Below are 21,967 nucleotides of genomic sequence, written 5' to 3' on the forward strand. Positions count from 1 at the left end.
TTTGGTCGAGCTACCTCTTTGAAGTCTATTGTCAGCACGTGCTGGCCTTGCAGAATGTATCTTTACTGATTTGCTCAAGTTGCTCAAATGCGCCGTGTAAGAACGTCCCACGTGCAAGTGCGACCTGTAAGAAGTCGAGGAAGCAACTCCGCTTGACAGAAATTTCTTCGGCTTGCAACTACTCATTCAGTAGTAGGTGGCTTGGTTCCGCTCCATTGCTGGCGTCTCGTCTGCCATGAACTAGCTCTTTTCACTGCAGGCGAAGAAGAGGATAAGGGATTTCAAGATCCTGTCAAGCGACCCTGCGTGTGCCTTTGTACCGTCTGCCGAACCCCCCGGGAAACTTATCCGGTGCCCCTCTTCGACAATGCTACGCACGCCGTCGCCAAGCAGCCTCTATGGCTTGGTTGATATGGGCAGGTATGGCAGCACTCCTCTCTGGGGCAGATGTGACCACTCAACTTACTGATCGTGGTCGACCATTAACAGCAATGGAATCCGGTTCTCAATCACAGACCTGTCACCTTCATCGGCCCGTTCTTTACCGACGATTTACCAAGACCGTGAGGGTATCTCCTTGTTCGACGCGCAATATTCTACCGGTGTCAAGGGGCCCATCCCACAGGAAACCATCGACGAAGTCCTTATCTCACTGAACAAATTCAAGACCGCGTGCGCCGACTTCGGCGTCCCTGCGACCAATATCAGGGTGCTAGCCACCGAAGCTACCAGGACTGCCGAGAACTCGGTGGACTACCGTCGCCAGATCAAAGATGCAACTGGTTGGGATGTCGACATGCTGCCCAAGGAGGCCGAAGGAAGGATTGGTGCCCTGGGTGTGGCTAGCAGCTTCGCAACTGTCGAGGGGCTAGTAATGGATTTAGGAGGTATGTTCTGTCTGGCCCATCTTCCCAGTTGGCCCAACGCTGACGCTGCTGGGAAGGAGGAAGCACGCAAATCACCTGGATGGTGGCCAAAGACGGCCACATCCAAACCAGCTCGAAAGGCAGCATTTCCTTTCCTTATGGTGCGGCAGCCATGACCCGACAACTGGCAGAACTGCCCGACTCGCCCCCGGATCCCCACGGCCACCACAAGTCGCATTCTCCTGTCATGTCTCCGCGCGAGCTGCTGGCGGACAAAATGAAAGCCCAGTTCAGACAAGCTTTCGAGGAGCTCGATCTTCCCGACCTTTTACACCACAAAGCTAAACATGGAGGACTGACGTTGTATCTCTCGGGAGGCGGATTTCGGGGATGGGGCTACCTGCTCATGTCTCAGCATCGTGTCTCTCCCTACCCAGTTCCCATTATCAATGGGTTCTGTGTCGCGAAGCGCGAATTTCAACAAACGGCCCACATCACCACCCTCGCAGCCGAAGAGTCGGTGTTTCGCATCTCGAAACGTCGCGCTGAGCAGGTGCCCGCGGTGGCATTCCTGGTCAATGTGCTCGTCGAGGCACTGCCGATGATCCAACAAATCCGATTTTGTCAAGGTGGAGTGCGTGAAGGATTCTTATTCGATACCCTTGACGCCAGGACAAAAGCTCTTGATCCGCTTGAGGCGGCCACGGCACAGTACGGGACTTCCTCTGCAGCTGATCTCGCCGCTCTGTTGTGGGATGGGCTTCCGGGCGTCAACAACCTTGACCGGTCATTACCGCAAACCTTTACTCCATCTTTCGTAAGAGCTGTTGCAGACATGATGTATCTACACCTGCCGCTGCCCAAAGAAACCCGCTCGCTCTCGGCCCTACACGCTCCCATCACGGGAGTTCTTGCGTCCGCCCACGGAGTTTCTCATGCAGATCGAGCCATTCTCGCTTTGACGCTTTGTGGACGGTGGAATGACGACGTTCCGCCTCCACACGACAACTTCAAGGCTCGTCTTTACTCCGTCCTGACGCAACAGGAAGGCTTCTGGGCCAAATACCTCGGCGCGTTAGCCGGCCTGGTTGGTACAGTGTACCCTGCCGGCCACGTCGACGCGAAGCACCCACGGTTGAAGTTCTCGGCACGCTGGGCCGATGGTCTGGGCAAAAAGGGGCTGAGTCAGGGGGTGGTCTTGAAGCTGCACTGCCGGCGTGACGATCCGATGACCTGTCCGATGGCGTTGAATTCGCTCGTCAATGAAGTTGAGAAGGTGGGCAAGAAGAAGAACCGCGTCGGCGGAGAACACGGCTATGGAGTGCCGATCGAAGTTGAGATCGAGAGAGATTTGATCTAGGTTCCAGACCACCTCCATACAGTCGAGTGTTTGCATAAGGGTTATCATGTGCCACATGCTTGTAAGGATGCAATGGAATCGATGCAGTCAGCAGATGTCTTTGCTCGAGGTATGGAGATAATATAGACAGCGGCGTGAATGACGTGACATCTCAGTCAGCTCCATTCTCAATCTTGCTAAGAGATCGAGCTCGTAACGAATGTATATTGGAGTTGGTGCTGGACTTGGCTTAGCGGCCGTGGTATATACCATGCATTCAACAAAAGAAGGAGAAGAGAAGGGAAGGGAAATGGATACGATGATACAGTACTCCGGAGGTAGGTAGATAGAGCAGCGCAGCGGCAGATGGCCTTAATACTGTAGCAAAACGGACCCCCTCAACGGGGGCGAGACTAGATGGACGGATGAGATCTAATTGATGTATACCTAGTAGCCTACTTGTAGACTTCTTCACTGGGCAAGTTGGCCAGTGTTGTGTTGGGCGCGGCGCGGAGCGTGCAGCTCCAGGCCAAAAGGCCAAAGGCCAGTTCAATGACAAAAAGTCGTGCACGGCTCTGACTCCTCCGTTCCTCATCCTTGGACTGGCGCAACACCGGGGCGCAACATGAAAAAGGTGTCTGGCCTGGCCGAGGTGGAATCTTCGTGCTCTGTCTTTGCTCCTGCTCTGCCTTTGCTTCTACTGTACGATATGCCCCTCTTCCCATTCAGCCGCGATGTATGGCTATCGATTTCCGTGGCCGAGATTCTGTCGAGAAAAAGCGTTGCGGCATACTGGTAGAGATTTTCCGCATGCCTCGTTGATCGAACAGCAGTAGCAATAGTCACGGCGATGTCTGTGAAACCTTGCAATTACCCGTCCCCTGTTGCTCGCGTGGGAAGAGAATAGTATATCGTGATAAGCGTAGGCATTGCTATGGTATTTGGAGTGGCTCGGCAGTAGCGGATTAGTGGAATCTCAATGACTCCTGTTGACGAAGCCGTCAATGATGACAGCGCGCTGGCTGGTAAGCCATAGCTTCATCAGACATAGCCCCTTCCGAGACTTAGACTGTCGGCTCCGGCTGAACATGGAGAAACCCATGTCTGACTTGTCGTTCGATGTCGGTGATTCGTCCTCGTCTCATCGCCACGCGAGCAACCTCAAAGTGGTGTGTCCTCGGTGGACTTAGCGCACAGCACAGTCAATTCGACTACCTCACGACATGTTCCGCTTCCTGTGAAGATGAAGTAGAAGTCCCGTCACCGTAGAAGCGGCTGCTCGACTGATGTCGGTTCGCTCTTCAAGGTGCTCACAACTTGGATTTCAGCCACGCCACGCCTCCGACACCAGCGGTTATTACACCTCCGCAAACTTGAGCAGCCCCGTTGACAACGGCTAGTCCGGCACCTCCAGCACCCGCGCTTTGAGCAATCGCGAAGCCGCTGCCGGCCACGACATTACCGATGCTTCCGTGGATGGTCGCCGCTAGGGTCCCTACATGACGGAAACTGGCTGAGCAAAAATACGACTAAGAGCGACAAAACTCCAGGCGAAGAGGCCACTTACCAGCCTGGACTCCGCCAGCCGCGAAACCCACAGCAGAAAGTATTGGCACAGAAGCAAGAGCCGGGGCGGCCATGAGGGCAATACCGGCAGTCCCGACGACAGCGCAGGCGGCAACACCCGGAGTTTCGACCGTCCATGCCGCGGCCTATACATTTCGCAGGGTCCCTCAGATAGTGGTGAAAGATAGTGACTTTTACGGGCAATAGGACTTACTGATGTTGCAGCCTTGGGCCCGTGGTCTATGAACGCCTTCTGCGCGGTCGCTGCGCCTGAGGATGCATATTTCAAAGCGTGCCGACTTGCTTCAACAATGTGGGAGGTAATATGAGATTCGGCAACCATGGCTGCTGCCCTATTGAAAGACATAATGTCGGGTGAGAGTGCCCATGTATGAAGCAGTAGAAGGGCAGGTGGGCTGATTGCAGGCTGAGTAGTACTCTAGTACAGGATGGATACGCCAAGACTTGGACGCCCCTTTCCAATGCGGGGTCAGACGCGTCTTTTCATTGTCACAGAATGGTGAGGTGAAAGTGAAAGTGAGAGTGAGAAATTCAATGCTGGAGTGATCTGAGCGTATCGTTGCGGTGTATCCAAGTACGGCAAAGTTACACCCGACTCACGCCAAAGGAAGTGGATAGAAATACTGTACTGGCACTGCTGCAACCCGAGGCCAGCGACGCGTGAACAACTGAGACAACTGTTCAGCGTAGTGCGTGTTCAACAACAACAAGGTCGATATCTGTTGGTCTGGCACCAGCATAGACCCGAGTAAAATCATGGACATCGACATCGCTGATATTCTCGCCGACATCTCTCGCTCTCAGAACTACACATCCTCCTCATCATCCCACCATTACTCACCCAGCGACACCGACGCCTTTACAGACCACCAACTCCTAACGCGAGCATGGCAGTCCGAGCGCTGCGCCCCAGATCTGCTACCATACCCGACCGACCTGATGACACGCGTCATGTCCCGGGTGCAGGCTCAAATATCGCGCATCGAGGACCTCGCTAGCGGGATGGGCGACGACTACACGATCAACGGCATCGCCAAGCAAGGCGGCATGCAGAACGCGAATCTCGTGCTCGCGATCTTACAGACCGATCTGTCACGCACACAGTTCCTCGTCCGGAGCCTGTTGCGCCAGAGGTTGGCAAAGATCACAAAGTACGCCACGTATTACCTGGCCGAGCATCTGGATTCGGAGGGTGGAACAAGCGCGACCATGTCTCAGTCTGAGGTTGCTTTTCTACGACATCATCAGGCATTGTTGGGTGAGTTGTATGACAGCAGCTTTCTGAACGCGTTCCCGCAGGCCTTGAGGAGGTTGGACGATTCGAGCGGTGGAGTGGCGATGGTTGAGGGGCCAGACGTGAGTAAGGCCGTGATTGTGCGGTGTTTGACTGAAGGGACGTGGAGCAACGAGAGGGATCTTGACGATGCGAAAGATTTGGGCCACGATGAAGGCGCGAATGTTGCGCTGAGGATGAGACGAAACGAGGTTTGGCTTGTCAGGTGGAGGGATGTCAAGAAGGGGGTCGAACGAGGAGAGGTCGAGTTATTATGACGAGAGGGTCTCTTCGAGATGATGAACCGCGACTACGGCAATGAGACTACGAACCACGAGCACGGACGAGGCTTCCACTATACGTTGATCAAGCAGAGATTCTCGAATTTCTACCAGCACACTACGACGAGGGTCTTCGACTCTCGCTGGCACCTCAGCTCTCATTCCTTCCCTACCCTGTGGGCCTCGGCTGGTCCACCTTGCTCCACTTGCAGGACGCCTTCCTTCTCGGCTTCACTGTGTCTCCCTTCCTCATCCCCCTCGCCAGCTCCCTGCAGCCCGACGGAACTGTCCCCGATCGCGTCCGCCGGTATGCGGTAGTAATCCAGGAAATTGACGCAGAGGGCATACGTCCATGCCGCAATGAAGAAACAGACCGGAACGACAAACGCAAAGGGCGTCGAGTTGCGCCAATCGGCCGTCGCTCCCAGGAGTGGTGGGACGGCAGCACCACCGCTGACTCCGCCTAACGTCATATTAGCACGCGAGGCACTTTGCACCCAGTGGCAAGGAAGGAAGAGAGAAGAACATACCGACGATCCAGCCCGCCGCCCTTTTGGTGTGCCGCCCCTGGCCCCGAATCCCCAACGCCACAATCGTGGGAAAGCACACGCTTTCAAAGAAAAGCGTGAGCATAAACATGGCGATCCCGGTATTTCGTCTCTCGGTGATTGCCGCACTGCAGAATGCGATGACCGACGTCATGTAGAAGAGGAAGATGTACCGCGGGCGGATGAAGCGCATGAGGAAGGAGCCGGAGAAGCGGCCGACCGCAAAACAGCCCTGCGCACCGGCAAGGAGAGCGGCCCCAGTGGCGTCGCTGATATCGGAGATCTCGGTAAAGTAGTTGATTGCGTATCTGTGGTCCAAAAGTGTGAGCGCTGGACTAGCGTGTTGGGGACAAGAAAAAAGGGGTTTAAAAGACATACCCTGCCAAAGCCACTTGGGAGCCAACATAGCAGAATTGGGCGAACGCCGCGTGGAACACGGTCTATATGAGTGGAAGTATCAGCCGGGAGTGATCGAGACACAAGGACGCAGCTCGAAATGCACCCACATATTGTTTCCGAAACGGTCTCTTATTCCTCTCCTCCAACCCGCCATGCGTGACACTAACTTGATGCTCCATATCCGCATCCGTGACCTCAGGGATCGGTGAGATGTAGAAGATGAATGCCAGGATGAAGACAAAGATGGCGATGGCGAGGTACACCCACTGCACGTTCTTCAGGCTTTGAATGTCGTCCTCGGTGTTCTTGAAGAAGGCATAGCTGCCCAGCACGGGGCCGACGACCGTGCCCACGGCGTTGAATGATTGAGCCAGGTTAATGCGCAGTTCCGAGTACTTCGGTGGACAGCACACGGCGATGAAGGGGTTTGCCGCCGTCTCGAGACTGCCCAGCCCGCTTCCAATGATGAAGGTGGCTCCACAGAAGCCGCCAAAGGACCGCTTCAACCCGGCAGGCCACATGAGCAGCCCGCCGATGCCATAGAGGGTCAGCCCGAACATGAACACGGCCTTGTAGCTGTAGTGGCGGAGGATCCAGTTCGCGTAGAACAGTGAGGCCAGCGGGTAGGCGCCGAAGTAAGCTGCTTGCAGACCGGATGAGCGGGCGCGAGAAATGCCCAGCACACCTTGGAAGTGTTTGTTGAGGGTATCGAGGAGGCCATAGGCGAAACCCTGGACGAGAGGTCAGCTGAAGAGAGTGAGATGGATCAAGAAACAGACGTGACCTACCCAGAGGAAGTAAAGCGTCGTCACGAGGATTATGGGCAGTATCGACTGGCGAACGGAGAGCTCCGAGGCTTTTGTGACGGCATCATCTCGTACTTTCAGCGTGGTGTGTTTGAAAAGCCCTGATTTCCTTCTCGCCATTGTGCTGAATGAAATCACGCCGAGGAATGGCAAGGTCAGAGATTAGAACTGTAGAGGTGTGGTAGTACTATATAGGATCGGTCACGACTGCCTTAAAACCACGCGAGAAGAGCCACCAACACCGGCCCCGGCATGACGTTGCATTCTGTAGCTTTTGAGGGCAGTCACATCAGCGACGATTGGATTGTAGTCCATGACGTTGTTGGCCAAGCCATGCGCGTGGACGTAGATGGGCGATGGAGGGTCCTTTCGGTCGCAAAATGTGGAGAGAAAACGAGGAGAAGCGGAGGAATGATCTGCAGGCGATCTGCATTCAAGGCTTGCGGCATTCAAACTCGGGTCAACAGTCACCGATGCGATAAGACTGCGACATGAACGCTATTGGGCATTGGACGAGGGTCGGTAAGGAACAGGAATCAAGCCGTGAAGGGTCATTTTTTAAATTTTGTCCTCTCTCTCTCCAGGCGCCAGAAGCTCACCGAAAGATGCGCCAGAAGCTCGTCCAAAGATACGCCAATTCCCAGTCCGAGATGCTGGAGGAAACTTCGTTGTAGACTCCGACGCTAAATGGACCAGGCAAAGCAAAAACCGAAGGGTATACCCGTGCCACATGCAAAAACAGATCATATCGTCTTGGCTCATGAAGCCGTTTCGACATAGTTGGAGGGGAAGACTCCAGTACGACCATCTTCTGTGCGGCCAGTCCACCAGTCCGACTTGCTCTCAGTCCGTTTCGTGATGGTTATGACATCTCCTTTCTTAAAACCGAGGTCTCCCTCTTGATCGGGGTCGAAGGTGAACAAAGCAACGGCTTGGTCTGAACGTAACATGCCCGTCTTCTGCTTGAAGATTGGTTTCGGAGCCGTCGGTCTATTGGGCCTGTTGTCGGAATAGCTGTGGTCATTTTGCAGGGTGCTTGATCGACTGCGGCTGGAGAAGGTGTCGAAGTTGCTGTTGCTGGTGTTGCCGCTGTTGGTACGGCCAGCGGGCGCACGGTCGTAAACATCGTCAGCCCACGTATTGGCTCGTCGAGCCTGACTTGGGTTATCGCGGTAGACGTAGTTGTCGTCCGCCGAGGTCACGGTCGAAGAGCGGTTGTTGCGCACATTGGCACCATAAGCCTCGCCGGTTCTTCCCTCCCAAACAACATCATCATGTTGATCATCGTATATCGGCATGTCGTTGTACATATTGTCGGCAAAGGCCGCACCCGAGAATACTCGGGTGTTTAGAACCCTCATCAACGGGTCGGCCGCGGGAGGAGGTCTGACAGCACCCTCCAAGAGTTGTCTCGCGGTGACTCGACCATTGTAGAGTTTCTCGTTCGCGTCTCGTCTCTCAATCAGGACACTGCCCTCCAGACTGACACCTGCGAACAGCCCTTTTGTTTTGCTGTACGAGAAGACACCCGCGACGCCTTTTAAGCTGGCTGCGCCGGCAGCCTCTGCATTCCGACCAACCGGGCCGGCGGCAATGGAGACGTTCCCACCGAGGGTGACGGAGGCGGCTTGGGAGAAGGATCTGACGGCATTATAGTCATTAAGGATGAAGACGAAGTCGGTCAGTTCGAAGCCTATTTGACCACCAAACCCCCCTCCTGCAGTTGCAATGGCCGATGGGGCCGACCACGAGCCATCCGCAAGCCGTGCGACGACGACGCCGGAACCCAGTCGACCAGAACCGAGGAAGCCGGCTTTGAAGACCGTCAAGACTGCTAGACCCTACAACATGTCAGCCGCAGGTCAGCAAGCATGGAAAGATCATACCTTTGCATTTGCAAGGATCGATGGAGGGATCACTTTATCTGGGCCGAAGCTTTGTCTGGGGTCGACGAATGATGCCAGAATCTTGCCCGCTTTCTTACACTCGCCTGCAAATTGTGAGTCCAAAGCAACAGAGAATCATCGCCGCCGAACTTACTCCGCATGGAGGAGGGTAGCGGGTTATTGATACCGAAAGGCATAATGAGGGGTTAAAGAGGTTCTCGGAGGACGTCGACTTCTCGTTCAATTGGTCGCGTGGTCAGGCCCAGATCAGAGCTCGTGGGCAGCGTATAAGCAGCGAGGTCGAGATTGAGCGAAGGTGAGGGTGAGAGTGACGGTAACGGAAGCCGGCGGGCTGAGCGTTGAGGCTCCCGAGTGACGAGTGTGGGGAGCCGTTGCGGTAGCACAGTACAAGTACCAGGCCAGCAACAGATTTTGAGATATCAAGGTCACCTGCAATAGACTTTGCTCCACGCACAGCGAGGGTGAAATGATAAGGATAATATACACAGGCAGCAGCCCGCTGGAGCACAATTCACAAGCTGCAGCTGCAGCATGGAAGATTCTCTTCGCTAGAGAGAATTGCATTAGGCGGGACACGCTGCACTGCGTCGTCATGGTCTTGGCGTGTCGTTGCTGTGAGGCGCAGGCAAAGGGCGAAGACCGACGCAACGAGACGGTGCCATGATCACGCAGCATTTTGCCGTCGCAACAAGACTTCGCGTCCGCAACAACAGCTCTGAACAGGCAGTATTGCCCTCTCTTCTACGCGGCCCAGCCGGCCCTCCAACAGTGGCCGAGACTGCGCCCGGAAGATAATGACCCTCCCTGCCTGGGCCAGCTAGCTCTGTTGCAATGGCGACGGTGAGAATCTGCGTCGTAGGCGACGAGGGATGTGGTAAGTCCAGCCTTATCACTTCTCTTGTTAAGGACACCTTCGTCAGCAACAGGATCCAAGCTGTCTTGCCTCAAATCACCATTCCTCCGACATTGGGAACCCCCGAGAATGTCACCACCACCATTGTTGACACGTCCGCCCTCCCGCAAGACCGCGCGACTCTAGCCAGAGAGCTGAGGAAGTCGAATGTCATCCTGCTCGTCTACTCAGACCACTACAGCTATGAACGGGTTGCCCTGTTCTGGCTGCCCTACTTTCGATCCTTGGGCGTCAACCTCCCGGTGATTCTGTGTGCGACCAAGTCCGACCTCGTCACAACCTCTACTCCCGCGCAGATTGTCGAGGAGGAAATGCTGCCGGTCATGTCAGAGTTCAAAGAGATTGACTCGTGTATACGGACTAGTGCTCGTGATCACTTCAATGTCAATGAAGCCTTTTTCCTCTGCCAGAAAGCAGTCACACACCCCATTGCTCCCTTGTTTGACGCGAAAGAGTCCCAGCTCAAGCCTGCTGCCGTGGCCGCATTGCTTCGCATCTTCTATCTCTGTGACAAGGATAAAGACGGGCTCCTCAATGACAGGGAGATGGAAGATTTCCAGCTCAAATGTTTTGACAAGGGCTTGAGCGACGAGGATCTGCAACACATCAAGGAAACCATCGATAGCCACATCCCTTCTGCCGCTTCGGCCAAGGGCATCAGCTCTCAAGGCTTTCTGCTGCTCAACAAGTTGTATGCCGAGAAAGGCCGCCACGAAACCATCTGGGTCATTCTGCGCACCTTTCAGTACACCGACAGTCTGTCTCTCCAGGAGTCATTTCTCCATCCCAAGTTCGACGTGCCGGAATATGCCTCTGCAGAATTGTCTCCAGTGGGCTATCGCTTCCTGGTCGATCTGTTCCTCACTTCCGATCGCGACAACGACGGTGGTCTGAAGGACGAGGAATTGGCGTCGCTCTTCGCTCCTACTCCTGGCATCCCCCAATCGTGGGTTGACAACAATTTCCCTTCTTGCACTGTCCGAAATGATGCCGGTCACGTCACGCTGCAGGGCTGGCTTGCGCAATGGTCCATGACCACCTTCATGTCACCGAAGACGACACTGGAGTATCTAGCCTACCTTGGCTTCGAGTCCCCGGATCGCTCCAATACCAGCACGACGGCAGCGCTGAAACTGACGAAACCACGAAAGCGAAGAAGAAAACCAGGCCGAGTTGGCCGCAACGTTCTACTTGCTCATGTTCTGGGTGCGCCTCAGTCGGGCAAATCGGCCTTGCTAGACACACTGATAGGTCGGCCATTCAGCAACCTGTACCATCCCACAATTCAGCCCCGAGTAGCGGTGAATACGGTCGAGCTCCCTGGAGGACGGCAATGCTACCTCATTTTGAAGGAACTGGGAGAATCCGAGGCCGCTGTGCTGGACAACAAGAGCAAACTGCTCGACCAATGCGACGTTATTGTCTACACCTATGACTCGGCAGACCCCGACTCATTCGCATACATCCCCAACATTCGCAAGGCTTACCCTCACCTGGAAGATCTGCCCTCAGTCTACGTTGCTCTCAAAGCAGATCTAGATCGGACCACGCAACGAGCCGAGTATCAACCGGACGAGTACATTGCTACGATCCAGCGGATGCCCCAGGGTCCTCCCATTTCTACCAGTGTCACATGGCCTTCGATCCAAGATCTGTTCGTCACCATTGCTGAAGCCGGTCTTGAGCCAGCCACCGCATATCCACGCCCTCTTGAAGACGAGGACAGCGGCCAGCTAATGAGATACGGGCTGGCGCTCGGCGTGGTCGTTTGTGCCGCTGCCGCAGCAGTGGTCGTGTGGCGGCGGTCGGCCAGTGCGGGTGGATGAAGTGCGAGCATGCTTTGAAGGCCCATTCTCTCGCTGAGGGGGCATAGTATCATCGAACGACGAAGTGGTGATAGCGGGTCTTCAACAGCATCGACCTCACAGCGAGTCTGTTTACTAGCGAAGTGATACCCCTTTTCAGCGCTGACGTCTCTCGGACATCTCCATACGTTACCGACATGTACCTGTTCTGTTATAGTGGATCCGTCAGGCCTACTGCCACGCATCATTTCATCCTTGATACGAAGCTTAGATAAGCCATAAGACTCCCATAGCGCAACCTCACCACATCTAGGAGAATATCCGATGGAGAGATAGACGAGCACGAAATAAGAGTCTCTCGCTTTCTCTCCCAGTTCGATAAAACAACATAGGGACTCTCCATCCGCTTATTGAGCCTTGCCCACTGCACAGTGCTCGGCAGCGACAGAAAGGGCGAGCCGATGATTATCATCCACTCCGCCCACCACGTCCTCGGATATAGTTGAGCCAGCACCACACGCGCCCTGAGGTACCAGTACACACACTCTCGCAAGCACAGTCGTATCCAAACTCTACGTCCATTTCCCCCAATCCCGAACCATAGGCAGGCAGAAACCACACACCCCGGCCAACATGCGAGCCATCATCCCCCCAACCGACACAGAATACGTCTCGTCGCTCCTCTCATCTCCGCCCCGACCACACACACCCGCCATCATGTCGACGATCACGACGCTAAACCTCCAAGACCACATCGAAGGCGGCCACTTTGTCGAAACAGACCGCGACCCGCTCCGCGTGCCAAACCCGTTCAAGTCCCGCGCGCAGGTACCTAACGCCACAGCCCAGGATCCCGCCCCGGAGGATACCCGCAACGCGTCCACGACGATCTATTACCTCGTCACGCCGCGCAGTCCCGTCGGCTACTTCCACAGGAACCGCGCCCGCACCGTGCATACCTTGCACTGGGGCCGAGGGCGGTATGTCGTCTTGCATCATGTCGATCGGGCGTCTGCTGCCCCCTCCTCCTCCTCTCCGTCTGGAGAAGCAGCTGTCCCCGGGAAAGTCAAAGTCGAGGTCGAGACGTTCGTCGTGGGCAAGGATCTCGCGCGCGGCGAGAGGTTGCAGTGGATCGTGGAGGGGGACAAGTTCAAGGCCTCGTTTCTGCTGCCTGATGAAAACGAAAATGAGAATGGCGACGGGACGGCGGGTGAAAGCGAAAAGGGCTGTCTGATCAGTGAGACGGTCGTGCCTGGGTTTGAGTATGCTGACCATGATTTCTTGACGGCCGAGCAGTTCGTCGAGAGTCTCGACGCGGACGCGAGGGAGGAGTTGAAATGGTTGGTGAGGCGGGACGAGCGGGAACGCTTGGACGAGGTGGTGAACGCCATGAGGTTAACCTGAGGGAATGTGATCATGGTAGAAGGCGGTGGCTCGGGCAGCACAGGAGTACGTGGCAATGAAACGAGAGTTTGCGTCGAGTGATCGACTCCTGAGAGGGTTCAAAGGTACAGCTATGGTGTATAGGGGATATCACTACTATGAAAAATGATGCTACCGAGTCCAACTCCACCAAGAGCACGGTTTGATTCATAAATTGTCGTCCTCTTTCCTGCTTCCCTTCGTCACCATGCCTCATCCGCTCCTCGAGGATTTCGCTGCGATTTGTCCCTGTTCCTGAGCATTTGCCCCATCATGAAGTGATTGACATCTTCATCCGCCCAATAGCTCAAGTGACTCGCAATACTGGCTAGCAGAGACACATCGAACATGCCCTCTTGGATGTGGTAGTCGACTCTGCCATTGCTGTTGAGCGCACGGACTTTGGCCTCTTCGCGCCGGAGTCTGCGTGCTCGTTCCTGGGACTGTCTGTACTCGGTCGAGCTACGAGCTTGAGCTTCGGCATCGGGACCTTCGGTGGCAGCTTGACGTTTTTGAAATCCAGAATACAGGGTCTCAAGCTCAGAATCAATCAGCGTAGGTGCTTGTTCCGTCGATGGGGACATTTTAGCCGCGTCGGCCAGTTCTTGCTGTCTTTTTTCGTCCGCAACAGGCAAGTTCGTGTCGACTGTGGGTTGAGTTCCCTGTTTGGCTGCGTCTCCGATTTTGGCCTTGTCCTGTGCCAAAGCCTGCTCTTCACCAGTGATGCCCAGGCTTCTGTTGATCAGGGTAGACGCAACACCAGAGGTGAGGTTGTACCAGCTCGACATAATCTGCTGACCTACTCGCTCCGAGATATTGGAGATACCTGGGGCAGCAAAGAGATTCTTCTTGGTGTATGGGATCGGCTGAGACTTGAGCTGTGCCATGGCGGGCGAGATGAGCGGCTCCAGGCGGTAGGCTATAGGATCAGTAGGGTGGAAGATGTTGAACAGTTCGCTGCATTTCGGCGAGGAAGTCGTGATTGGTATGAGATCTGTCGGACTGTAGGCGGCATTAAGCTTCAAAGAGGGATTATCGAATGGGTCGTTCTTCATTGGATCTGGATCAAACGGTGATGTAGGTACTACCGTGGCCCCGAAAGCGCTGGCTCCGTGAGACGGTCGGGCAGCGATCGTTCTGCCCTTGAGCATCTGAAAGAGGCCGACGGGCGAGCCAAGAGCGAAGAAGTTCTCAACGTCAAAGTCGAGTTTGAGGTCTTTTGTCTCGATGCCGAGCTCGCGCGATGTCTTGCTCGACACTCGTCTCGGACGCGTTTTCAGTTCGTCTTCCTGTCTGCAAAGGATATCGAAGCAAATGGCGCTACCCAGCGAGTGGCCACAGAAGCTCACCTTCCCCGAGAAGCCTGTTCGTTGTTTGAACAGCTGGTAGACTCGATTTGATTCTTGCTGCACGATCGAAGCAATGTGCTCTCTGTAAGCACTTTGGTAGAGGAGCACGTCCAACGCCAGATCAGTGATCAGGTTCCGCACCGCCGGGACGCCTTCCACCGTGATATCCTGCAGCGAGGGGTATTGATCTTCGAAGAGAGTGTCAGCATCGCCAATGTCAAATTCCTGACGGTTCTGCTTGAGACTTTGCTTCGGGAAATCTAGTCTGTGTCGCCAGCAGATGGGGAGCACCTGTACTCTGCAGTTCTTTGGGTCACCACTTAAAGCCTGTAGGTCAGGAGCCGACTCATACACGGCCTTCATCGTCTTGCGGAGCATATTGACATCATGAATGAAGTTGATGCTGTCAAGACGCAAACCTAGCCGCTGGCCAATCCCATGGGTCACAAGAACTAAGTGATCAATCTGTCTTGCCTGGTCTTCTCCGTCTTTCTCTCGGGCGTCTTCCATCTCACGTTCTTCTTGCTCTCGGGCCTCTTCCTCCTCGCCAATTTCGTTGAATTCGTCAGCTTTAGGGAGACCAGCCAGGGAGGAGATTTGTCGCTCAAGTGCCGTACGTCGTGGTCTCTCCGTATCGTCCTTCTTCTTTGCTTGGAGCTTGTCCTGGCCAGGGTCGGCTTCGGCTTCCGAGGGCACTTTGGCGGACTTGCGTTTGTCCTTCGTGGCGGCAGATTCGCCGTCTTTCTGCTCGGCTTTCGGGGGGTCGCCCAATCTCTCTACCCAGCCGCGAACAACTTTAGTGCCCCCATAGCCGACAAATCTTCCGTAAACTGTGCTGCTCACTCGAGAGAGAAAGTCGTCGGTGGTCAGATATGCGACTGTATCGTCTTGGTATGTCACTGTCGTGTTCATATGGGTCCCAAAGAGTCGATACGTGTTGGGGCTGGTAGTTTGGATATCGTCCTGCGACGGGGGCGCCTGGGCCGAGGACCGAGCTGACGAGCTCTCTATAATTTCGGATTTCGGTCGCGCTCTAGGTTGTGAAGCTGCACGCGGGGATTGCAGGTTGATTCGCCTCCAAGGACTCAGTTTCAAGTAGCCTTCCTCAAGCTGGTGGGCTAGATTCTCGTCGCATGGTCTTAGGGGATTTTCTGCGTAGAACCAAGTACCTCTTCGTACTTCGTACACCGGGCCAAGCCAATACGCGGGCAGCAGCTCCCGTTTCTCAATGTCGACGTCGTACAGGTAATCCTCGTTCACTGGTACCTTGGTACTCGTCGCCGGCTCAGCGCTTCCGCCTCTGCTTTGACTCTTCTGCACAAGAGTCTGATACGCCTTTTCGATGTTGATCGAATCCGTGGCTGAGAAAGCAACCAACCTTTTCGGGACTGGCGGTGGTTTGGACTTGTCTTCGGCTGATGGCTCCGGTGCAAATGGCTTCCGCTTTGGCACGTCAACGGCATAATGCCACCGAGCTTTTAGAGGAGGACAGTCCTTGGGGTATTTCGGCAGATTGCGAGGTCCCAGATTAATGGTGTGGTCGAGCCCACTAGACTGCTTGAGAGCTGGAGATTTGTCCTTGGGCTTCTGGAGAGGTGACTTGGGCGGAGGTGTGCTGCTTCTACTCCAGGGGAAAATCGTGCTCGCCAGAGAGGATTTGTTGGCTGCCTCCGCCATGCCCCTCCGGACAGCCCGTATCAGGGCCGGGAATCGATCCAATATGGTAGCATGTAATTGGTAGCCTTAAGCAGGATACGAGCACGAGGCTGCACGGTCTTGGAGAGGGACTTTGGAATACTCCCGCGAGGTTGAAGCTCGGTTGATTGACAGTACAGTTGCGGATTGTGCGATTTCTGAGTCGGCAGGTCTCCGCTACGGGCAGCTAAGATAAGGATATACTGTGGTAGAAGAAAATGGAAGAATGTTGATGGTCGAGGCCAGATCACAAGAAACGGGGAGAATGAAGGTGCCAATGATGCAACCGACGGGAATGGAATGGTCGTGAATGGTTTGGGTGGCAGCCTTGCCGACTAGTGTCCTGAGCCTTGGGTGGCCTATTACATAACCACCTAGCCTGTCCCGGCGTCGCCTGCGCCTGCGCCTTCGCCGGCCAAGTCGCCCGAATTGCTGCGCCGCAGTGCGTCATTTGGCGTCTGCGGCTGCCCGCATCCTGCATTCTGCAACCTGCGTGCTTCGTGATCCCGCTTACTGTGACTTGCCAGCTGAGAAGAGCCTGACGATTAACTGCGACGCCTAACCAGGCACCACCATTAAGAGCGGCCCCATATCTTCTTCTGCACATCCCTTCTCAGTCACTCGTACCTATCGATCGCATTTTTCCCACGCTTCCGACTCTCTTACCACCCCTCATATCCCTCCCTCCCGTTGGGCGCGACTGCCCCTCTCGCCCCCTCGTTCTCGGTCACCATGGCAGCCATCCTCAAGCTCCAGCGCAAGTATCCTCAATTCCAGCAGAATGAAATCTTTCAGCTACAGGATGCGTTCCGCAAACTTGATGTGGACGACAAAGGCTACCTGGACGAGGCGACCGTCATTAAGGCCACCCAACAGTCCGAGAGAGAGTCTTACGACGTGGTCAGGCAGGCGCTGAAGGAGGTCGAATTGGACAGCTCAAGAAGAGTCGAACTCGAAGACTATGTCGACCTGATCGCCAAGGTGCGCCAGTCTTCTCCGGCCCAGAGACGCATATCCGTTGGCCCTCAACAGAGACCAGCCAACGTTGGAGGCAATGGGCTGCCTGCGTCTCCAGGACATGCTTCAAAGCCCAGTCTCGGCGGCGGAGGGAAGATTCAAGTCCAGGGCTCCTCGGCCAATGTCACCCACACGATAAACGAAGAAGAACGGACTGCCTTCACCACCCACATCAACGCCGTCCTTGCCGGCGATCCCGACATTGGCCATTTGTTGCCGTTCCCCACTGATACCTTTGAGATGTTTGACCATTGCAAGGATGGGTTGGTGCTGTCGAAACTGATCAATGACAGCGTGCCGGATACCATTGATGAGCGTGTGTTGAACAAGCCAGGCAAGAAAATCAAGACTCTTAACGCATTCCACATGACGGAGAACAACAATATCGTGATCGAATCCGCCAAGGGTATCGGCTGTTCCGTGGTCAATGTTGGCGCTGGTGATATCATTGAGGTCCGAGAACACTTGATCCTGGGTCTGATCTGGCAAATTATCAGACGAGGTCTGTTGGGCAAGATCGACATCAAGCTGCACCCGGAGCTCTACCGGCTGCTGGAAGACGACGAAACACTCGACCAATTCCTCCGTCTGCCACCCGAGCAGATCTTACTGCGCTGGTTCAACTACCACCTCAAGAATGCTGGTTGGGGGAGGCGAGTGAATAATTTCTCCGGCGACGTCAAGGATGGCGAGAACTACACCGTTCTCCTGAATCAGCTAAAACCCGACATCTGCTCCCGCGCTCCGCTGCAGACACGAGACCTCCTTCAGCGGGCCGAAGAAGTCCTCCAAAATGCAGAGAGAATCGACTGCCGAAAATTCCTGACTCCAACTGCACTTGTAGCAGGAAACCCCAAACTCAACCTGGCCTTCGTCGCCAACCTATTCAACACCCACCCAGGTCTCGACCCGCTGGAGGAAGGCGAGAAACCCGAGATCGAAGACTTCGATGCCGAAGGCGAGCGCGAAGCCCGTGTGTTCACTCTCTGGCTGAACAGTCTGGACGTCCAGCCTCCTGTGAATTCATTCTTTGACGACCTCCGCGATGGCACGATTCTCTTGCAAGCGTACGACAAGGTTATTCCGGGGAGTGTTAATTTCCGGCATGTTAACAAAGCCCCTGCACATGGTGGAGAAATGTCCCGCTTCAAGGCGGTGGAGAACACGAACTACGCTGTAGAACTGGGCAAGCAGAACCGCTTCTCCCTCGTCGGTATCCAAGGCGCAGATATTACCGACGGTCAACGAACACTTACCCTCGGGCTCGTCTGGCAACTCATGCGCCGGGACATTGTCAGTACGCTCTCAGGACTCGCTCAGCGAATGGGCAAACGCGAACTGTCGGATTCAGACATGATCAAGTGGGCGAACGACATGTCTCGCAAAGGCGGCAAATCATCGTCAGTGAGGTCGTTCAAGGATCCTGCCATCACAAGCGGTATTTTCCTCCTAGACGTCCTGAACGGCATGAAAGCCAATTATGTCGACTATGAACTTGTGACGCCCGGCAAGACGGTCGATGATGCGTATGCGAACGCGAAGCTGAGTATCAGCATTGCCAGAAAGCTTGGTACGTATTAGTATTCCGTAGCGAGATGGCACGATCGTGTGGAAGGAGTCGTATGCTGACCCGACATGGACAGGCTCGACGATCTATCTCCTTCCAGATGATATCGTACAGGGACGGGCGAGGTTGGTCACAACGTTTGTCGGTAAGTTGACATCCTCAAAGCGGGTATGTTTTGAATCAGTTCAGTCGGCGGCTAACAAAAGATCCAGGTGCCCTCATGAGAACGGCCGAGAAGATGGGGGCTTAGAGGGACGCTTCCTGACGTCCGCCACGAATCTCCCCCAGGTCCCAGTATGGGGAGAAATGCCGGTTACGATCCTGCCTCTTGTGTCGACCGTGTATTCATGACACCCAGGATAAGAGAGTCATCTGATGAAGCGAGGCATGAGCATGCAGACATGAAAATCCAGGCCCCGTCAGGGATCATATGGCCGTCGTGGACGATATTTTTACTTTGCGAATGAAAAAAGAAGTTCGATCTAAATCTTGCGATGATCACCATGCAGCTTGCGCGTGTGAGTGTCCATGTTTATTTATTCATTTTGCCGGCTTGGCTATGTGTTGCAGCACGGCCGAGGGTGAAGGACTGTTCTATTCTTTCTTCAGGCTTGCGTAACAGCCTCTCGATATATATTTCCGGTTGCTCGACCAGTCACAGCCTTGCCTGCCCACTTCTGCTCCAACCGACGTCGTCAGCACTCCTCTGCTTTGATGCATTGCGTCTCTCTTTCCCGAATGCTGGGCGCCACCAACCCTCACTTCTCGTCACGCATTGGTTTTTGCACTTACTTTCCACCCCTCAAGTGCTCCTCGAACCACTGCACGGCCTGCAGAAAGGCGTTCTCCTTGGCGTACGTCTGGACGCGATCGTTCAAGTCTCCTCGGACGGCAAATCCGTGCTCGACACCGGAATACAGATTGATCTGATACGGCAGGCCCAGCTCTTTGAGAATCACCTCGGTCTCGTGGCGCTTCTCGGCCGGGAAGATGTGGTCGGTCTCGGCGGCGGAGATGGCGAGGGGACCCTTGATGTCCCTGAGCTCGGCGGCCTCGACGAACGAAGGGTGGGCCGTGTAGCCGACGTCGATTTTGCCGCTCTCGGGGCGTAGGTGTCGGACCACGTATTTGCCGCCGAAGCAGTAGCCGACGGCGCCGAGTTTCTAGTACCCAGTAGACGAGAGAGCAATTAGCGCCTGGCTTTCTTCGGTTTTGTTTTGTTTGCGTGAACAGTGGACTCGTGCATCCGTCTCTGCGGTGTCTTTCTGTTTGTTTGTTTTTTTCTTACCTTGACGTTGTATTTTGTCCGCAGCTCAATCAAGCAGGCATCAATGATAGGGTCCACCACTGGGGGCAAGTGAGCCTTCTTGCTGGGGTGGTACTCTCCGTTCAACCACTTCATGATGTCGAAGTCGCCGGGACGGTTCAGGGGGATGGGATCCTTGTCGAACAGATCGGGCATCATGACGAAGTAGCCATTGGCCGCGAACTGGTCGGCGATGAGTTGTGCGTTGTTGAAGCGGTGGCCGATGACGTCCGTGATACTGCTCGTTTGGGGACGGGTGTGTCAGTAGGTAGGTAGTGGCTTGAACCGCAGGGCAGGGCAGGGCAGGGCAGGGCAGGGCAGGGCAGGGCAGGGCAGGGCAGGGCAGGGCAGAGCAGGGCAGGGCAGGGCAGGGCAGGGCAGGGCAGGGCAGGGCAGGGCAGGGCAGGGCAAGTGAGCATGAATGAAGGAGGTCACACCCCGTGGTACGTACATGAGGATGCCATATTCCGTGCTCTTGTCTTCCGGGTACTTTGTGTAGATCTCAAAATCGCCGAGCTGGGAGAACTCGCCGGTGGGGGTCCCCTCGTGCTTGACGCCCTTGTAGCAGCAAGCGCCGGGTGGGTGAGAAGTCATCTTTGCTCGTGGGCTACGGGGGGCCACTTGTGTGAGGGAAGGGAATGAGAGAATATACGTGCTGGCGGGGTAGACTGCGGAAGAAGGCCTGGTAGGAGGGCGGGTTATATATCGGCCGTTTCGTATACAGCCGTTTCGAGCACGCAAGACGCTACAGCCTGGGAAGGTGGGATGGGATGGGATGGGATGGGCTAGGACTGCAATGGCCTGGGTTACTATTCCATGGTCCTCTACTTCGCACCCAGTACCCAGTAGGCAATTGTCAGATGCAGCATGTCGAATCAGCGACTGGTTGCCATGGAGGTGGAAGCATCCAACAGGAAGGAGGGGCACCAAGCACATTGGCCCATGTTGGTAGTGGCTCCGGTCGCAGGTTAGCCGCGGCAGTATGGAGTAGGCGTAGCTGGAGAGAGGTGTCATCAAGGTTCACAACCAACCCGGCCAGCGCCCGGAACGGATGGACATGAAAATGGGAACTTTGCTCGAAGGTTCCGAATAGGCATCGGATTCAAGCACCGCGATACGGAATTTTTCATCGCTGGATTACGTTGGTTGCCCCGCTGGCTTTAACCGGAGATAAGCCTGCGATGGGACCCAAATGATGTAATCCGGTGCAAACTAGTGGGGTTACTCCAGCTGTTGGGCTAGCCATGTCGGGCAGCTCGTTGCCCTGAGGCAGTTTACGGATCTGCTCACTCTGCTTGACCGATTTCACCGATCTCTACCGTGATGTCGTTTCCTTGGTAATCAACCTCGCACCAATGGATGTAGCTAAGAAGACTGGCGAGGACGAATAAGACACGTTGCATGAGATTACATATAACATCCGAAGGTTCGTGCTTCAACGTTGAGGTGGACATGATCAAAGACATACACTATCGAACCAAGCTCTGCAATCGAGAAGTCTCAGGCTGATGTTGGAACTGACTCTGTGCACCCTTCTTATTGATGACCGTGATTCTTGACGATCGTAACCTTGACGATCGTAACCTTGACGCCTTCTTTTTCTTCTCCAGTCAGAAACCTCGCAGTGGTGGGACTGTCTAGCAGGAGGTTTCCTGACAATGTCAGAACAGTTGAAATCAAAGTCGAAAGCTTGGTGTCCGGCAGCCCTTCCACGTGAACGCCTGTGAAACCGCCAGCACAGCCCTCGCGAGTGTACGAAAGGCTAACCTGTCGAGAAATGAGGGAATAACATCGGCCGGTCAGTGCCAGGGCGAGGAAGCAAGGGCCGAGAAGCTTTGGAGGGGCAAGCGCGCATGCATTGATGCGTTGACGCAAAGGTGAGGAGGC

At 55.0% G+C, this 21,967-nt stretch overlaps 10 protein-coding genes across 10 annotated transcripts; 5 read left to right on the forward strand and 5 right to left on the reverse strand.

Moving 5' to 3' along the window:
- Positions 1 to 367: 367 nt before the first annotated feature.
- Positions 368 to 2,226, forward strand: G647_09119 (uncharacterized protein; the record flags this gene model as incomplete). Its single annotated transcript, XM_008733424.1, has 3 exons — positions 368 to 420; positions 490 to 887; positions 944 to 2,226. 3 exons carry the CDS (start codon positions 368 to 370, stop codon positions 2,224 to 2,226), a joined length of 1,734 nt encoding a protein of 577 aa, XP_008731646.1.
- A 1,289-nt stretch (positions 2,227 to 3,515) lies between these two features.
- G647_09120 (uncharacterized protein) lies at positions 3,516 to 3,845 on the reverse strand (the record flags this gene model as incomplete). The annotated part of the gene is made up of 2 exons (XM_008733425.1): positions 3,516 to 3,700; positions 3,773 to 3,845. The coding sequence occupies 2 exons, from the start codon at positions 3,843 to 3,845 to the stop codon at positions 3,516 to 3,518; spliced, it is 258 nt and encodes an 85-aa protein (XP_008731647.1).
- Positions 3,846 to 4,548: 703 nt separating this feature from the next.
- On the forward strand, positions 4,549 to 5,343 carry G647_09121 (uncharacterized protein; the record flags this gene model as incomplete). Its single annotated transcript, XM_008733426.1, has 1 exon — positions 4,549 to 5,343. One exon carries the CDS (start codon positions 4,549 to 4,551, stop codon positions 5,341 to 5,343), a length of 795 nt encoding a protein of 264 aa, XP_008731648.1.
- A 161-nt stretch (positions 5,344 to 5,504) lies between these two features.
- G647_09122 (uncharacterized protein) lies at positions 5,505 to 7,219 on the reverse strand (the record flags this gene model as incomplete). Its single annotated transcript, XM_008733427.1, has 5 exons — positions 5,505 to 5,809; positions 5,877 to 6,202; positions 6,273 to 6,334; positions 6,401 to 7,024; positions 7,082 to 7,219. 5 exons carry the CDS (start codon positions 7,217 to 7,219, stop codon positions 5,505 to 5,507), a joined length of 1,455 nt encoding a protein of 484 aa, XP_008731649.1.
- A 638-nt stretch (positions 7,220 to 7,857) lies between these two features.
- On the reverse strand, positions 7,858 to 9,182 carry G647_09123 (uncharacterized protein; the record flags this gene model as incomplete). The annotated part of the gene is made up of 3 exons (XM_008733428.1): positions 7,858 to 8,940; positions 8,986 to 9,089; positions 9,140 to 9,182. 3 exons carry the CDS (start codon positions 9,180 to 9,182, stop codon positions 7,858 to 7,860), a joined length of 1,230 nt encoding a protein of 409 aa, XP_008731650.1.
- A 655-nt stretch (positions 9,183 to 9,837) lies between these two features.
- G647_09124 (mitochondrial Rho GTPase 1) lies at positions 9,838 to 11,745 on the forward strand (the record flags this gene model as incomplete). The annotated part of the gene is made up of 1 exon (XM_008733429.1): positions 9,838 to 11,745. One exon carries the CDS (start codon positions 9,838 to 9,840, stop codon positions 11,743 to 11,745), a length of 1,908 nt encoding a protein of 635 aa, XP_008731651.1.
- A 612-nt stretch (positions 11,746 to 12,357) lies between these two features.
- On the forward strand, positions 12,358 to 13,128 carry G647_09125 (uncharacterized protein; the record flags this gene model as incomplete). The annotated part of the gene is made up of 1 exon (XM_008733430.1): positions 12,358 to 13,128. One exon carries the CDS (start codon positions 12,358 to 12,360, stop codon positions 13,126 to 13,128), a length of 771 nt encoding a protein of 256 aa, XP_008731652.1.
- Positions 13,129 to 13,349: 221 nt separating this feature from the next.
- Positions 13,350 to 16,172, reverse strand: G647_09126 (uncharacterized protein; the record flags this gene model as incomplete). Its single annotated transcript, XM_008733431.1, has 1 exon — positions 13,350 to 16,172. One exon carries the CDS (start codon positions 16,170 to 16,172, stop codon positions 13,350 to 13,352), a length of 2,823 nt encoding a protein of 940 aa, XP_008731653.1.
- A 750-nt stretch (positions 16,173 to 16,922) lies between these two features.
- On the forward strand, positions 16,923 to 19,024 carry G647_09127 (uncharacterized protein; the record flags this gene model as incomplete). The annotated part of the gene is made up of 3 exons (XM_008733432.1): positions 16,923 to 18,777; positions 18,851 to 18,919; positions 18,987 to 19,024. The coding sequence occupies 3 exons, from the start codon at positions 16,923 to 16,925 to the stop codon at positions 19,022 to 19,024; spliced, it is 1,962 nt and encodes a 653-aa protein (XP_008731654.1).
- A 538-nt stretch (positions 19,025 to 19,562) lies between these two features.
- On the reverse strand, positions 19,563 to 20,674 carry G647_09128 (uncharacterized protein; the record flags this gene model as incomplete). The annotated part of the gene is made up of 3 exons (XM_008733433.1): positions 19,563 to 19,937; positions 20,063 to 20,318; positions 20,532 to 20,674. 3 exons carry the CDS (start codon positions 20,672 to 20,674, stop codon positions 19,563 to 19,565), a joined length of 774 nt encoding a protein of 257 aa, XP_008731655.1.
- Positions 20,675 to 21,967: the final 1,293 nt, after the last annotated feature.

This window comes from Cladophialophora carrionii (assembly GCF_000365165.1).
Source record: "Cladophialophora carrionii CBS 160.54 unplaced genomic scaffold supercont1.9, whole genome shotgun sequence".
In the NCBI taxonomy this organism is placed as follows: domain Eukaryota; kingdom Fungi; phylum Ascomycota; class Eurotiomycetes; order Chaetothyriales; family Herpotrichiellaceae; genus Cladophialophora; species Cladophialophora carrionii.